Here is a 16,000-nt window from a genome sequence, read left to right on the forward strand (position 1 = left end):
AATGTGGGGTAAAAGACGTGCGATATAAAACATATTAAAATAATCACTTATGTCTCCCTTAGGCACCCCTTTTGATTTGCACACATCCCCATAATATTTAATATTAAAGTAACACTTTCATATTTTACAACTAAATTAATTGTTACTTTAATAATACTTCAAGCATAAAAATATATTAGCGATCAAACTCCGAATAGCATGAGTGGGAGCTTGTCAGAAAGCTCTTGCCGTGGAGTATCAAATTCAATCACCAAAACTAGCCTTTTGGCCCAAACTGGAGATGACTAGGCCAAAACACTTTAAAATCCCTTTAAACCCTTCATTAGCCCTCAAGACCATGTCGAACTAGGCTAACGCACACACACTTGGTCGACTGCTAAAGTGAGGACATTACATACTATGAATGGATAAGAATGCTACTGCCTGCAATAAATTATATTTTTGAGTCTGATCCTGATTGCTAGCATTAGATGTATTGATCTGCTCTTATAAGCACCAAAGCTTTTTGATGGTTTTCCTTGATGATCTCTCCCGTTATGGTCTTCCCCATATACATCTTAATATTTCCATGAAGGAGGGCTTTCTTTGGCAAGTTGCTACTCTTTCAGAAACCAGACACAATCTTTGATAAATCACTGCCCCATCAATAGTAATCTTATTTTTTAAAATACTAATATTAGTCAATCTAAGTTACACCTGCAATATGTTAATTCTTTATCGAGATCAATGCTATATAAATATGTATATTGTGTTTTCTGTCTGCTTTGTATATTCTAATCGCTCTTTCTGCGGTTGATTACCCATTTCATCGCTGTAGTTTGAAATCACATAATCACTGCTATTAAAATATTTATTGTTTTCTGTTACTGCTTTTTGTTAACTCACTGCTATGATCTATCTCTGCTTATCTCTGCTATTATATCCTAGAACATTTCCTACAATTCCTTGCTTCAATGTCACATATCCTTTTGTATACCCCATCCTAACTTTCCTTAAAAGGAAGCAAAATTTCATCATGAATCATCCTTCTTATCATTTAGTTTCTTTTTTTGCTTAATATAATAATTGATGTGATCATGTGCTAAGATAGGTCGAACTTCTTACAAGATGATTGCCTCCAATGGGTCAGCCATTCATATTGTCTTAATTTACTAATTACAGCTACAAGTTGTACTGAGCCTACATGGGGCATGACAAGGAATGCGATAAATAAATTATTATTTTACACCAGTAAAAAAATGTCTAAAAGGAACTTTGAGAAGACATGACCAATTAATCCCCTCCCTCATGTAAACTGGAAAACAAATTTATTGTGCCTAACTTGTGAAACCTTGATATTGACTGCCCAAACTATGTGAAGCATTAGCAACCCTGAGGCTTTATATTTTTAAGAGCTCTTGATCTCCAAATAGTCTGACAGCATTTTCTCCAACATGCTTCAAGATCACTTGCCCCCATCATTTGTTCAACAATGGAGAGATTGTGGAGACTGCCACACTTGATCATATAGATCTTCAATCACATATTTAGAAGGGCCATGGCATTTCTCCTTTTCAAATATTTCCAATTAATAGCTGCTCCTTTAAGTTGTGGTTTGGAATTAACAACTTTCAAATGTCATTTTTTACAGCTCTTGATTTGTTAATTATGCAAACCCTGCTTAAAAGTTCATACTAGATTCAAAATGTACTAGTATCCAATTGCTGCAGTTCGTATTTCCAAACATCTCCCCATCAAAATAACTTTTTTTCCTAAATGTTCTTCTCACTCAAAAGCAAAGAATCACTAAAAACCTCTTCTTGCAATAAATTTTGGGTACACATGACTTTCTTCAAACAATTTGAGAGATCAATATTACTATAGTGTTATAACTTTTATTAAATATAATTATTGAATAGCACTTATGCAAAAGTAGAGATAGGTATACCAAAAGGGAAAACCAACAAACAATGTATGATTAATGTACCATATAGATTTAACATAATCAATTGATCCTTGTGGAGAATGAAATGTTATTGGAAGAATCAAATACGATATCACAAAACAATTCTTCACAGTAAGTTGAGCTTATAATAACTGGTGTGTAATTGAAGTTAATTAGTGATTGCTAAAATAGATTTTATCATTTTTTGGATTTTTTTATGAATGGAAAGAAAAGGTTATTTATATCAATAAATCTTTAGTGGATGTTATTGGCCACCTTTTCCATATGGCATGGAATAGGCTTGCACAGCATGTCCGCTGCAGTTATGGACCTCTTTATTGCAGAGAATATCAATCCTTGACCATGCTCTTACAAGTACCCAAAACCATTAGACCACAACCCATCGTGCCTGCATTTGCAACTTTACTGATATGAACAAAGATTTCAGATGCCATGACTTGGTTATGCCATCGTTACTGACAACAATGTGTTAGATCTTTATTTATTTAACTATATAATCTTTAGAATATAATTATCCATGCAAATTCTATTCTTGGTAGCGATAATCAAACTAAATTTTCAATCTTGTAAACATGCCAATTAAATTAAAAATGCATTGACATTGAGCTACCATTAACTACGTTAAGTTTGTCTTGTATTTTTGGTAGACCCTAAATTAGATTAATGCAGGCCTCCGCAGCATACTTGCAATATAGAGCAGAAATACATTCAGATGAAAAAAAAATAAAGTTGTATTATAATAACTGCTTCCCACGATTGTGGACACTTTTGGTACTTAGCAGTATACAATTTTCTTCCATTTTTTCAGTGTATTTTTCCCACAATTAAATATACGGTAAAACAAAGTCACGGATATAATGTCACATTATATCCACTCTTTCACCCTAGTACTGCAGCATCCAAAAGGATAACAGCAACTTCAAGTATATTCCTCACCTTCAACGTAATTTTCATAGTTCACCAGCTATAAATTTATGATGTTTTCTCTCTGGAATATCTTTTAAGTTTATCTAATATTTATATTTCTCCACTTAGGAATCAGGAGGCACACTCCCATTTTAGCGGGTTTATATATAATCAGTTACTATAACTCAAAATCATCTTGGCCAGTTAGTTGTGTGCAAATGATACTACAGCTTTTTAATTCAGTTGCGTGCGAATGATACCTAAGCTTTTTAATTCAAGTTTTCATAAGAAAATAATAGGCAAGTAAAATTTGCCAATTAAATGGTTTTGTAAGTGAATCAGTTTATTGTACCATAGCAAATCATATTTAAAAATAACTTTCAACCTATAATACCAGAATTTAAAGTTTATTTGAATCTGTCCTATGTCCAAGGTGGTATCCATAATATTTTATGTTGTCACTCCCATAGCTTTTTGTTCTGGAGGGCATAAACAATAAAGTTTTATTTCATTTTTTTAATATATTTAGGAAAGAATTTGTGATGACCTTAAAAAGCAGACAACTTTGCTTTCCATCCAAAACTGCAAAAAGAAAATAGGGAGGAAACATATAACCAGTCCTTGTTTTCCCTTTAAGTGAAAAAAAATCAGAAACAACGGCAAAGTTTGTTGCCATCATATTTTAATCCACACAGTTTTAATGTCTAGTGCTGCATTTTGTCACTGCCAATGAAATTTGGAAGCAGCACTTTAAAAAGTCTATCGCATCATATTTGACTAAAAATACTCGGTGAACACTTTCTGAAATGCAGGGATGCCATCACATTACTTAGTTTTCGATAATAGTCCTCAGAGGAGGAAATTGTTGCGAAGGTTAGCATTTTAAAAAATAGAAGAAACCCCTCACAAAATTTGATCCAGTTATTCAAAACTTATGTAGGGTATCAGAACCTGAAACCTCAGATTAATTTAATCCAATTTGCCATCTAGACTTTCTGAAACGAATAACTTAAACTGGCTTTACATGATTGACACCTCTGAGCTTCAGATACCTCTCAAGAGTCTATTTCTACTGCCATCTACAGTGTCAACATTAGGCTGAGACATCAACAAACTTCTGGACTGACACGCATCTTCCCACTACTTTTTCTGCATATCATTGAAGAAAAACTAACAAATCTGAACCCTCAATTCAGAGATCTATAAGATACTGTTTTACCAAACATCCTGACTAACAACCTTCCTGGGAGTACCTGATGCCCTTACGGATAGGGATACTTCACAATTTTCCTACTGTATATTGTTCAGATTTGCAACTATTTGGGTTTCAAACTTTTGACAAAGCACTAGTTGGATCCAAATTTGCAGTCAGGCGGTGTAGTAAATGCTCTTACTATATTTCATAGACTCCTCCTGTCATCGACCATCGCCCCCTACCAACTACATATATAAACCCTTAAGACATGTCTTCCTAGTTTACTAATGAAATTGAGATCGGCATAGAATCTAAACTATTAACTAGTGTATCAGAAGAGCACAGATTCCCTCGTTAGCTTTTCAGTGCTAGAAAACAATCAGAAAACCATCCTAAGCTCCCAATTCTGACAGAGCAAAACAATTTGTAGTTCATTAGCTGTGTGATCTGCGAAAACGGCAAGGAAAGGCTATGGTTTGAATGTACATGCGCATATTAAGCATCAAATTGTTGATCTCTCACGAATCACCACACATTGTGAATAATGAAACGGGAAATCTGGAATAAAATGTGGGTTTCTACGTATAGTCTGTCCAGCCAAATCCTGTCTACATATCTCGAAGCCACCCAGTATAAACAGAGAATCGCAAGAAAAGAAGCAAGCTGAAACAGAGCAAACTTACCTCATCTTCTTCTCTGCGTCATCCGGATGCTCCATAATTGTTGATTTGGGTAAACAGAAACAGAAGCATAGCTGTGGCTATTCACCATAAGACGGAGATGGATGACGTCATAAGAAGATGATAGGGATGCTAATTGCAGCAGAGCTCTTCTTACAAGGCACGTGGGCTAGAAAGTTTTTTTGCCACCTTCATCCCCCCTATAGACCATTTGAGTAACAAAGAATCCAACGTAGCTCAGACTTGATCATATCCGCAACGAATTTGACAGTATTTTGCCCTGTTTATTCGTCGTTTTAGGCCATATCTTTATAACACAGAAAAGCCCCTACTTATTATTCTCATTCCATGGAAGCCTCGAAGCCCGCATTCTCGTCTGTCTCACTTTCAGTTAAAATCTTTATGTAACTTCATCCAATATATGATGAGTTTAGCAAATGTATCAGGGTTAGAGTGAGGGGGGTAAAAGTACTATTTTGAAGAGTTCAAATTTGTGTATTATGATTGTGATGTTGTAAGGATATAAAAATGATAGATATTTTCATGCTATAGTTTGTTTATTTATTTATTTATAGAGTAAACTATTGAAAAGAAGAGGATGAGTATTCTTTCTTAAAGTAGAGAAAGTAGGAGGAGAAAATTAAATTAAAATAATAATAATAAAAAAGCTAGTTAATCTTTGTCTATGTATAGTCTTATTAAAATAACATATCTACTAATTTGTTTATTTATTTTTCTTTTCTTATTCTTTGACTTAAGCTTCACTAGAGTTAAAATATAGGTTGTCTTATCATATGAATGATTTGAAATAAATAATTAAGGAGACTATTGAAAAGAAGGGGATGATTATTGTTTTTAAAGTTTAAAAAGTATTCAAGTGTGGAAAACACTAAATTGAAACAAGGACGCATAGCATCTAGTTCCTGCCGATGTATAATTTGTTATTGCATTAGTCATACAATTAGTTCGTAGAAAAAATTGAGTTAAAAAATAAATTGTATTATACTTGTATATGCAAATACAACATTGACTAATAAGCTAATACAAAATTTAAAAAATGAAATGTCATTGATACATAACGTATATTGATTTTGTTGTGGTAAAAGAAATATATAGAAATACATTTAAATTATATGTGACCAAGAGAATGTCTACTTTGTATTAAACAATTAATGATGAGCAAGACAAATAATAGTTTTTGAAAAATAATGTAGAGGTAGGTTCATTTTGTTTGGATAATTACATTGATCTATCTTGTCGTACAATTTTTGTCACTATGTGCCAATTTTGTTTTAAATTGAAATAAAAATACTTCAACAATATTGTGGAATGTAGAAAATAAATAAATAAATAAATTTCAAGATTGTTATTGTTCTCAAATGAGTACAAACTATTTATGATACTTTTAAAAATTCATTTATTATTGTCTTTAGAATAAGTACAAGATATTTATGGTGCTTTTTCAACTTTATTTATTACTCTCTTTTTTTCCACATTGGAATGTATAAAGTTCCTAAGTGAGCCAAAAACACTACTGTAGCAAAAAGAAGCCAATCATATTGAAGATAAATGTTTTCTCTATAATTCTAAAAATTTCAATATATATTAAAACTTTAGAGATCTAAAAAGTTGTCAAAAAATACTCAAATCTTATTGAACAATTAAATGAAACAGTTGCATTTCAATGAATGCTATAGTATCCTGCCTTGGCAGGAACTAATAAGATTAAGGTCAGCTAATATATAGTCTATTTATAGCCTTATAGACATTAAAAGAACATTTTTATTTATTTATTTATTTATAGATAAATTCATTTTCTCTATTTAGTTTACCTTTTTTCTCCTAATTTGCATAATTCTATCAATGCTCTCTCAAATAATAGGAGATAGAATTGTGGAATGGATGAACTTAATATTTCACTTCGTCCAACTTGTTAATTATTTATTTCAAATCATCCATATCGTAAGATGACCTATATTTTAACTCTAGTGAATCTTAAGTCAATAAATAGCAAAAGAAAAAGAAAAATGATTTTTGAGGTGCTTGGATGCAAATAAAGGTTTGGAACATATAAGACTAGTAGTGAAAATTTGATGTCTAAGAAAGAAGAAAGCACATCTACTTGACTGTGGCATCTGATGTAGGGTTTTGGGCAAACAAAAACTAAGCTTACTTCTATCTACACATATATGTAGCTATTCATTTTTTGTTTGTTTCTGCATCATTTTGTGGAGGAGTCATGGAATAAATACAAACATATATATAGGTTTTCAAGGTTCGCATCACTAAGGAGAAAACTACCTAGGGAAAGCAAAGCTTGTATTATAGAATAATAATGGAGAGTGAAATTTAATTGATGCAAAGTAGTATAGAGGAAGAATAAGCATAGTTTTTTAAAGAAAAAAATAGAATAGTGAATCAAAAAAATGACTCAAAAGAAGTAATCTATTGAAATTTTTGAAAATAGCAAGATTTTGTTACAAAGTGGAATGAATAGGAACAAAAACCAAGGGGAAACAAAAGAAGCATATGGCCCTCAAAATCTCTTACATGGTCAAAAAAAATTATGTTCAAGAGCTAATGAACATCAAAAGCAAGATGGAGGACCCACTAAATAACAAGGAAAGCTTGGAAAGTCTAGAAACTAGGTAGTAAGAAAACAACAACAAGTTTTGAGGTACCATATAACAACAAACTAATCTCTAGAGGAGGATAACATATTATTAAAGGAGTAGGTAGCAATGCTCCAAGAAGCATTAATGGCATGAAAACATGAGCTTCAAACCTTGAAGCAAGCTTGGAAACTCACATAAGAAGCAACAATTAAGGCATGGACATCACAAATTCAAAAGGTGCAATACTTAAAATGAAAATAACACAAAAAAAACAAACTTCATGACATGAAGATGAAATAAACTATTACATGTAACTTCTTAAAGGAAGAAAAATTGGTGGCACAAGTTTTAAAAGGTTGAAAACATAATGAAAGCATACATAAAATACCATTGATTACGAGAAAGAGGACACAAATGAATTGTTGACAAGTTGTAAAATACAATTATTAAAGAAGTGAATTTCTTAAACATTGTACATGCAATACAAAATCAAGCAAGGATAATAGGAAAGATATGGGAAGGGAACAATAAACATATCAAAATTGTCATAATGGGAATATACAACAAGATACACTTTTAAGAAAAAGAGATTTTTTGAAAGGTTCTTATTTCTTCTTGCATGAGAGGACCTATATGAGAGAGGATTCACTATTTTAGAGGAAGTGTAACCTCTTAGATAAAATAGGCCTCAATTACCTCAAGCACTATATTTTTAAATTATTGTACTACATATAATCTACTAGAAAGAAAAATAGAAATCTATATTAGGAAAAAGGACAACTTTGTAATTATGTTATACAAGTGCAAGATGCAAAAAAACTCTAAATTTTATTTATTTACAAAACAATAAAAAGCTAAAAGCTATAGAAACAAAAAAAAATTGAAACAAAGTCACTAATTAAGGATACTCTTAGTTACAGACACAAGGCATCATGCACCTCACAAAGCATGCATCATCAAGTTCCACAACACCTCAACTTGCATGCAAAGAGAGACTAGAAAATGGTGGAGGTAATTATACCCCCATTTTGATCTTTTTACCTCCATTAATAGCCATATTAGATTAAATAAAATGATGAATACAATCAATAATACAAAAGTAAATGTACCAGTAGAACCAACCCTATTGTGGAGGAAAGTCACAGCCATGTCAACTAATTGATAATTCAACCTTGTTATGAAGGAAGGCACTACTTGACATATGGCAGTCAAAACTCACTATGGAGCAAAGGCACTACCAACATATAAATTAAATATATATTGAGACACACATTGGTAATCTACTCAAATGCAAGATAGTGTTATAATGATCCAAGACTCCTCCCTTTAAATGCTGGATAAATTTGAAAGTGAGAGAAAATGAAGAAACTTGGATTGCTACCAATATGCTTGTTATAATGAAGCTTGTGATATTTGGAAGCATTTGAGCAGTGTTTTGTAGCTTAAGATGGAGATTTTGTTTGTTGGAGAGAGTGTGTTAAAATTGGTTGTATTGAATGTCCTTGAAAGATTAGGTCAACTAGAGTTTTTCTGGTAATTACTCATGATGAATAAAGCATACGTAGGTCCCGCTATCAAGAAAGGCTCTTTTGTAGCTAGGAATACAAAAGTAGGGGATTTTGTGATAGGAAAAGATGCAATAGAATAGATAGATGCATGCATTGCAGAATTTATGCTTCCCATAGCTCCTACTAGGACCTATGACCCAAATAATCTAGTGAGGCATGCTCTCAAACAAATGAGAAAATATACTCTTCCTAACAGAAAACCAAATTGGGAGGAAGATTATATAATGAATTGTCTGGATACAAAGGTTTGTAGAGATAGAACCTGCACATGGAGAGAAATAATGAGAGTAGAAGAAGCCATGAAGGCAACAGATCCATCTTTGTAGGGTTTCTACCATGAAGAAAGGTGCTTGGACAGGTATAATAAGTTACTTGATAATTTTTATCAGATAATGGCACGAGTACCTATAGAAATAAGGGATAAAGCAAAGCCTCAATTCCCTCGGCATGAGGATGTCATAACAATTGAGATAGAATATGATCATCCACGGAGCTCTTTGTGGGCTCAAGGAAGAAAAATAAAAAGGTGATTGATATTCCTAACAAGGTCAGAGGGAAGACATTAATATTTTTTACCAAAGGGTCCCAATATTTTGATACAGTTAGGCATAACTTTTTGTTGAAGAAGGCCAGGGAAAATGAAAAAATCCCTAACAAAACTAAGCTACAAATACAGATGTTGGATGAAAGTATAATCCAAGCTGAAGAGTTTATGAAGATGATGACTTCATAAACTCAGATGTATTCAAATCATTCCTATATAAGATCAAGCAAGGTGAGTTCATCTTGCAGGTACAACTAGGAGACTCCCCTAAGAAAACTATTGAGCTAGTGCAGAGGTTGTAGGAGTATGACCCAAATAGTGAGATCCTCATTGTAGAAGAAGCTAGATAATTAGTGAAAAGAAGTGGGATGCTTCTCTTCCCTAGTTGGGAGCTCAATTAATCCTTTATTCTTGACCAAATAAGGAGGCAAGATAAATCAATATCTTTTGAGGAAACAAATATTGCTAGTGAGTTATAGAGGCCTGGTTTTAACATTGATAGTAGAATAGTGGTAATATGGATCATGGCTCCTAAAGGAAACAAGCCAACCCTTATGGAGATAAAGGACTCTCCCCAAGGAAATTTTATATTCTGGAATGTCACTACTATATCTAGTGACTAGATAGATAACTTGATGAACATAACATCACTCGTGGGGAAGAGCAAGATGGATATGCTGGAAGAACAACTATATAAAACATACATCCTATGCATTGATGCCTAAAGGAAGTATGAAGAAGAATTAAAGAGAACTTATGTTCTGGAACAAAGACTGGCTACCTTGGATGAGGAGGTAAGAAGCCTAATAAATGTGGTCAGGCCCATCACAAAGGTAAAAGACCAAGAAGGCCAAATAGAAGTCGATACAACAAACATGTGAGAAAGCGAGCAGATGGATATTGATGAATGGGATGGTGCAAAGGAGGTAGAAATCAATACAACTCAAAACCTAATGATGCACAAAATAGGTGCTTTAAAACATGCCTCACAAAATGTACACATTAATTATATCTCTCTACAAGGAGTTGAGTTTCAATGCTCAAAGGTATTGGCTTTACTATCCCCTTTATTCACAACATGGGGGCCCTACACACAATTCTTTGATAGCTTGGTCCCTTTTCTAACTCAGAAGAAAGAATTGCCCAAGGGAGTAATCATTCTTGTCAAGAAGATGATAAATAGGGTAAAGGAATTAAAAAGGTTTTTCTCAGGCAAACTATAATTGATCCAAAATAAAATGAGGACAATTGCCATGGGGACTTCCAAGTTTATTCCTAGTATTTTAGATGTTAATGGAAGCATAAAAGATTGGTAAGAGTAGTCTTCCTCTTTTGAGGATATTTTGAGGCATTTGCGGTTTTTTGCTTATTGTAACAATGAGACAAATGTTACAACTATCTATGATATGATTAACTTATTATTCAGGATCTATATAGATATGGGAAAACTTGTTGGGAAAATAAAGGCAATCACTAATGCTACATGAAAAAAATTCTTAGATGAACTAAACACCATTCAAGATGCCACCTAGCTATACATTGATATAGATATTTCTATTTGGGAGGTTTTAGTAGAGATCAAAGCATTGCCATCTAGATATAGCAACTAAGCATGCAGAAAGGTCAAAGAATATCAAAAGGGAGTATGATTACCTATCAAATACACTTTATCTTTGCAATTTATTTTTTGTGGGTGTGCTCCTATTACAAACTTCAAAATTGATCTTGAATATCAAAACTAATAGTTGCTCAAATTTTGGTTATCTCCAGTATTTTTGTTTGCACTCTTGTCCTATATGCAAAAAGAGTTATAATCAATTTTTACATGTGTCCTCCCATTTGAAGCTTGTTACAATCCTTCTCATAAAAGGATTTCCAAGATGTGGTGTAGGAGTTTGGAAGTCTATAGAATTTTAGTATTTTTTCTATTATAGTTAGTCCAATTTTTGTGTTAATTGTATGTGTTTCAAATTTGCACTCTAAGAATAAAATGAATCTTGAATGATAGATGTGGTCATATCTTGAGTTATGATTTGAGTTTCATACTAGTAATGTATGGTTTTCAAGGAAAATTAATACAAAGGAGAGTTATGCATATTTTTGTCTCCACTTTCATGTATTTTTTATTTTGAGTCAGAAATAAGCAAAGTTCTTTCAGTTTAATGTAGCTTGGATGAGTTGTATATATTTTCATTGATTGCTTTTGATTCAATGAATTAAGTAAGTGCTTTCATGAATTGGTAGGGTTTCTAGGTATATGGGAGGGATATCATAAGAATGAAATTCAAGGTTAACATCTAATAAGTTTAATTGCAAGTCATTTAACTATATCTAGGGTTACTAGTTTGACTCTATATAACAATGGATAAGGAACTGGTCATTAATTTAGATGCAAATTGATGTAGTCATGTGGTTGCACAATACATATATAAATCAAAATCAATTTTCCATCTTTATAATGAAGAACTAAATTGTCGGGCATTCCCTTGTTGTAATGGCTTTCTTAGAGTTTATAGTTAGCTACTGTAATACATAAGTTGATTACAATATCAAGAATATTATTGACCATTTACTTGATATAAGGGATAGATCTAAAGAGAACAATATTAGTGAGAAAATATTAAAGAAGAAGATCAAAGAAGATACCATCTAAATACCTAATTGCACCTACCTTGGCCTTACAAAGCCTAAAGAGTAGAAAGCCACTTGTGTGCTTTATTTAAGTTGTTCCAAATCAGAGATAATTTCTACTAAATATGGGAATTAGCTAATCCTTAGGATTTTATTTATCTTATGCATCTTGGTACAGGATTTTTACAACTTGTAGTTTCAAAATGCCAAAAAAATGGCAACTCTATTGGGGACTTGTCTAAAGAAATCATGTCTAGACTTTTGAAATTTTTGGTGAAAAGTTGTACATCTACTATCATATGTCCATCCTCTCTTGTTCCTATGTTGGTATTGGCTCTTTTTGAGTGACAAACCTTGAGAATTTACAAATATCCCAATACCACAGAAGTTACATGACATGTGATGTGCTTATAAGTGCCTTATTTTCCATATAGAGTTTATGTTCTTGAAGTATACAATATTAAATCATTTGGGTTGGGTCCCTCTGTCATATTTGTTTTTAGAAATACCTTTCATGTCTATTTTATTGTCTTTTAGCCATTATAAAAAGAATTTTTCCCCTAGTGGGTGGCAACTCGGTCTTAGGTTTTTCTAACTAGTGCTCATAATAAAGTGAAGAATGGTTGATAGGAGAAAGTATACAAGATCATATGTTAGGGAAGACCCAGATATTCCTTTATACATGAAATTACTGAAGGGTGGTAAGAAGATTTGGCCCAAGAAGAAGGGAGAAACTTTTATGCATGGAAACCTAGAGATACTTTTTAGTTCCAACCTATAGTTGAGAGAGAAGTCTTGTCCTATAGCTTAGAATCTGAGAATACTAAGCTTCTAGGTAATCGTTTTACTACACCTTTTCATGAAGATCATCCCTACTAGGAAAAAATGGTGTCATCTTTGAGGGATACTTCTTTTAGATCTAGTGATTTAGGAGGAATGAATTAGCATATCAGACCTAGAAGTGTTCAATCAAGTAGATTTCACCCTCTTCACATTCCTTTCATCTAGAAAAATCCCGTTGATTTGAGTGACCCTACATAATCAAAAGCAACAACCACAGATCCTGATGATCTTCATATTGTAGTGGAAATTCTAAGGAAAAAGTTGTTGAAGAATAGGCCAAATGCATACATTTGGAGAAGGAGAAGGAACAAATTACCATGAATACTCTCATTAAGAGAGACAACTTACTTAGGAGAAGGGCTTCCTTGCAAGAGTAGAATAAGAGATTAGAAGATAATTCTATTTCCTTACACCCAGATTTATTTGGGGATATTGGAGAAATGAGATCCAAAGTTCATCACTATGAGCAGGTTTAGCAAGAAAAGGAGAATCAAGTAGTTGTGTATATCCATCCATATAAGCCCATTGGAAAAGAAAGTGAAACCCAAGTGATTGATCTTAGTAATACTAAGACCACTGATAAGGGTAAACAAAAAGTGATTGGTGTCAAAATAAATGAACTAGTAGCTACATCCAAAAATGCCTCTACTATGTCAAAACTTGACTTAGACTTAGAGAAAGCTAAGAAAGAAAGGGAAGATCTGGCCAAAGAACTTGAGAAGATTGAGAATGAAGCCCAAGCTATAGAAACTAGAAGGAAAATACATTTTATCAAATCCAATTTTTCCCTAACTTCATGGCCAAACTAGCCTTCACAAGCCATACCATCTGTTCCTATTTATGGACCAGTTATAACTAGTGAAAATTTATCTTAGTTAGCACCTACCACTTCATCCACAACAAGTAGTCAAATACCTACTATTTAGCAATCCCAACAAACTCAAATCCCAATACAAACCCAAGGAGTTGGACCGAGCACGTAAAATGTTATAGGCTTTCAGAGAAGACCTATCTACATGGACAAATATAAGAAAATGTCTTTCATAGGCATTCCTAGTTTTCCTAATCCTATCTTAAATTATTTGAGAGATAAAGTCATCAAATTCTCAAGCAAAAATGATGTGACTGGTAAAGAACATCTTAGAAAGTTTATTGACATGCTTAATGACTATGAGGTAGAACATGAAGATGTAGTAATGAAATTGCTTGTTCATTCTCTTACTAAAGATGCTAGGGACTAGTTTAGAAGGTTGCCTGATGATAGTATTGGCTAATGGAATGACTTAGAGAAGCTTTACAAAGAGCAATATAGAGACACAACCAATGTTATTTTTATGTTGAATAAATTTAACAACATAAAGAAGAACCCAAATGAGTCGACATTTTATTTCAATGCGAGATTCCAAAAGTTGATGTATAAGTTGTTGCAAGTGATGAGATTAGGGCAAGATGTGTGTCTCACAAATTACTTTAATTATTTTTATAGTAAGATGGCATATACTCTAAGGGACAAGGATTCTAGAACATTGAGGGATGCCTACAAAATGGTTGTGAAGATTGAGAATAACAGAAAAGCATCTAGTAAGTTGGAGAGAAGGAATGACCCAAAACTATTCAATCCAAGGGGAAATAAGAATGAAGGTGACAAATATGTTGCAACTAAGAAGCCTAAGGATGATACAATGGGCCAAGTCTTAAATCTTCTTAAGAACTTGAATCCACTAGCATACCACAGTAATAAGCCAAATACTAGTGAGAAGACCCAATTTAACAATAATTACAAAAAGCAGCCTAGGATGCAAAATTATTTGTATACTACATAGTGGAAAGATGGAAAGCCTATTCCTAATCCTACTCAAGGCACTAAAGATAAAGGTACACTAGATTCACTATAAAGAAATTCTATGAATGATGGATGATGTGCCTTGGTGTATTGTGTGGCAATCCCCTCATTCCCCTGACTACTGTGTAGTTTCTTGGTCCTTTTCTACAAATCGACAAGCACAAAATGAAGCAGGAGAGGGAGAAAATATCCATGAGGATGTAGCATGTAGTATGATAAATCTGTGTGATAATGGTGAGGAATCTAATTTAGAAGATTCTAAGAATGATGTTATAAATCAAAGAAATGTATATCAGTTGCATAATCAGCAAATGTTTTTAGATAGTGAAGATCAAGATGAAGACAATATGTGCAATATGATATTAGGCATGGATCACATAAATTTGAGAAAACCATCAAATGAAGAGATCGATAAAATCATTGCAAAAATGATAATCCAAGTGCATAGTACTTATAATCTAAGAAATAAAACTATAAACAATGTTGCTGGTAAGCCATCTGGTATTTTCATTAAAGACATTACTCATATAAAAATGGATGATGAGAGTAAAAAGGACAATCTAGTAATAATTAAAATCAAGGATAGTAAGAACAGAAAGTGGGGACCCAAAAGGAAAGTGCAATTTCAAGGATTTGAAATAGTTAGGGTAAATGTACAAGAAAAGAAAAGAAATTTTGATGTTACCAAGCAAGTGGAGGAGCTTGATGTTCAAGCACTAGAAGTTAGAGGTAATTCTTTTAAGCCTACTATCTATGATCTTATTGATATGATTACAATGTTGTCATAAATGACTGTTAAGGTTCCTTTATTTGAGATGTTAAGGACAAAGGAACCCAAAAATAAGGCTCTATCTTGGTTAGATGGGATAGGGAGTAGTAATGTTGTTGAACAAGAACCATCAATAATGCAACAAACACCATTTATAATAAAAGACATAGAAGACAATGGAGTTATGTCCCAAATACCTCAAATGTATTTGGATAATTCATTTGCAACCTATATAGAAAAAATTGACCCTTTCTTTTTGAGTCTGATTATAAATAATAATAAATTAAAAATTTGTATGATTGACTCAACAGCTTCACATATTGTCATTCCTTTTAGGATTATGGAATCTTTAGGTTTGAAAGTGGATATCAAGCAAGGTAGATGTAGAGAAATGGATTTAAGAGAGGTGTCTACATAGGTACAATTAATGCTTTTCCTTTTAAGCTAGTTGCTTACCCTGA

At 32.8% G+C, this 16,000-nt stretch overlaps 1 protein-coding gene across 1 annotated transcript in view; it reads right to left on the reverse strand.

Annotated features, from left to right (window-relative positions):
• Nucleotides 1-5,225, reverse strand: part of LOC149562231 (uncharacterized) — a 37,690-nt gene extending 32,465 nt beyond the window's left edge. Inside the window, exon 1 of the mRNA XM_089825772.1 lies at nt 4,730-5,225. Coding sequence (XP_089681898.1) covers nt 4,730-4,764 — 35 coding nt within the window. The 5' untranslated portion in view covers nt 4,765-5,225. The remainder of the gene's footprint in view (nt 1-4,729) is intronic.
• Nucleotides 5,226-16,000: the final 10,775 nt, after the last annotated feature.

This window comes from Cupressus sempervirens, chromosome 4 (genome assembly GCF_028749045.1).
Source record: "Cupressus sempervirens isolate cs-2001-9-10 chromosome 4, ASM2874904v1, whole genome shotgun sequence".
Lineage (NCBI taxonomy): Eukaryota > Viridiplantae > Streptophyta > Pinopsida > Cupressales > Cupressaceae > Cupressus > Cupressus sempervirens.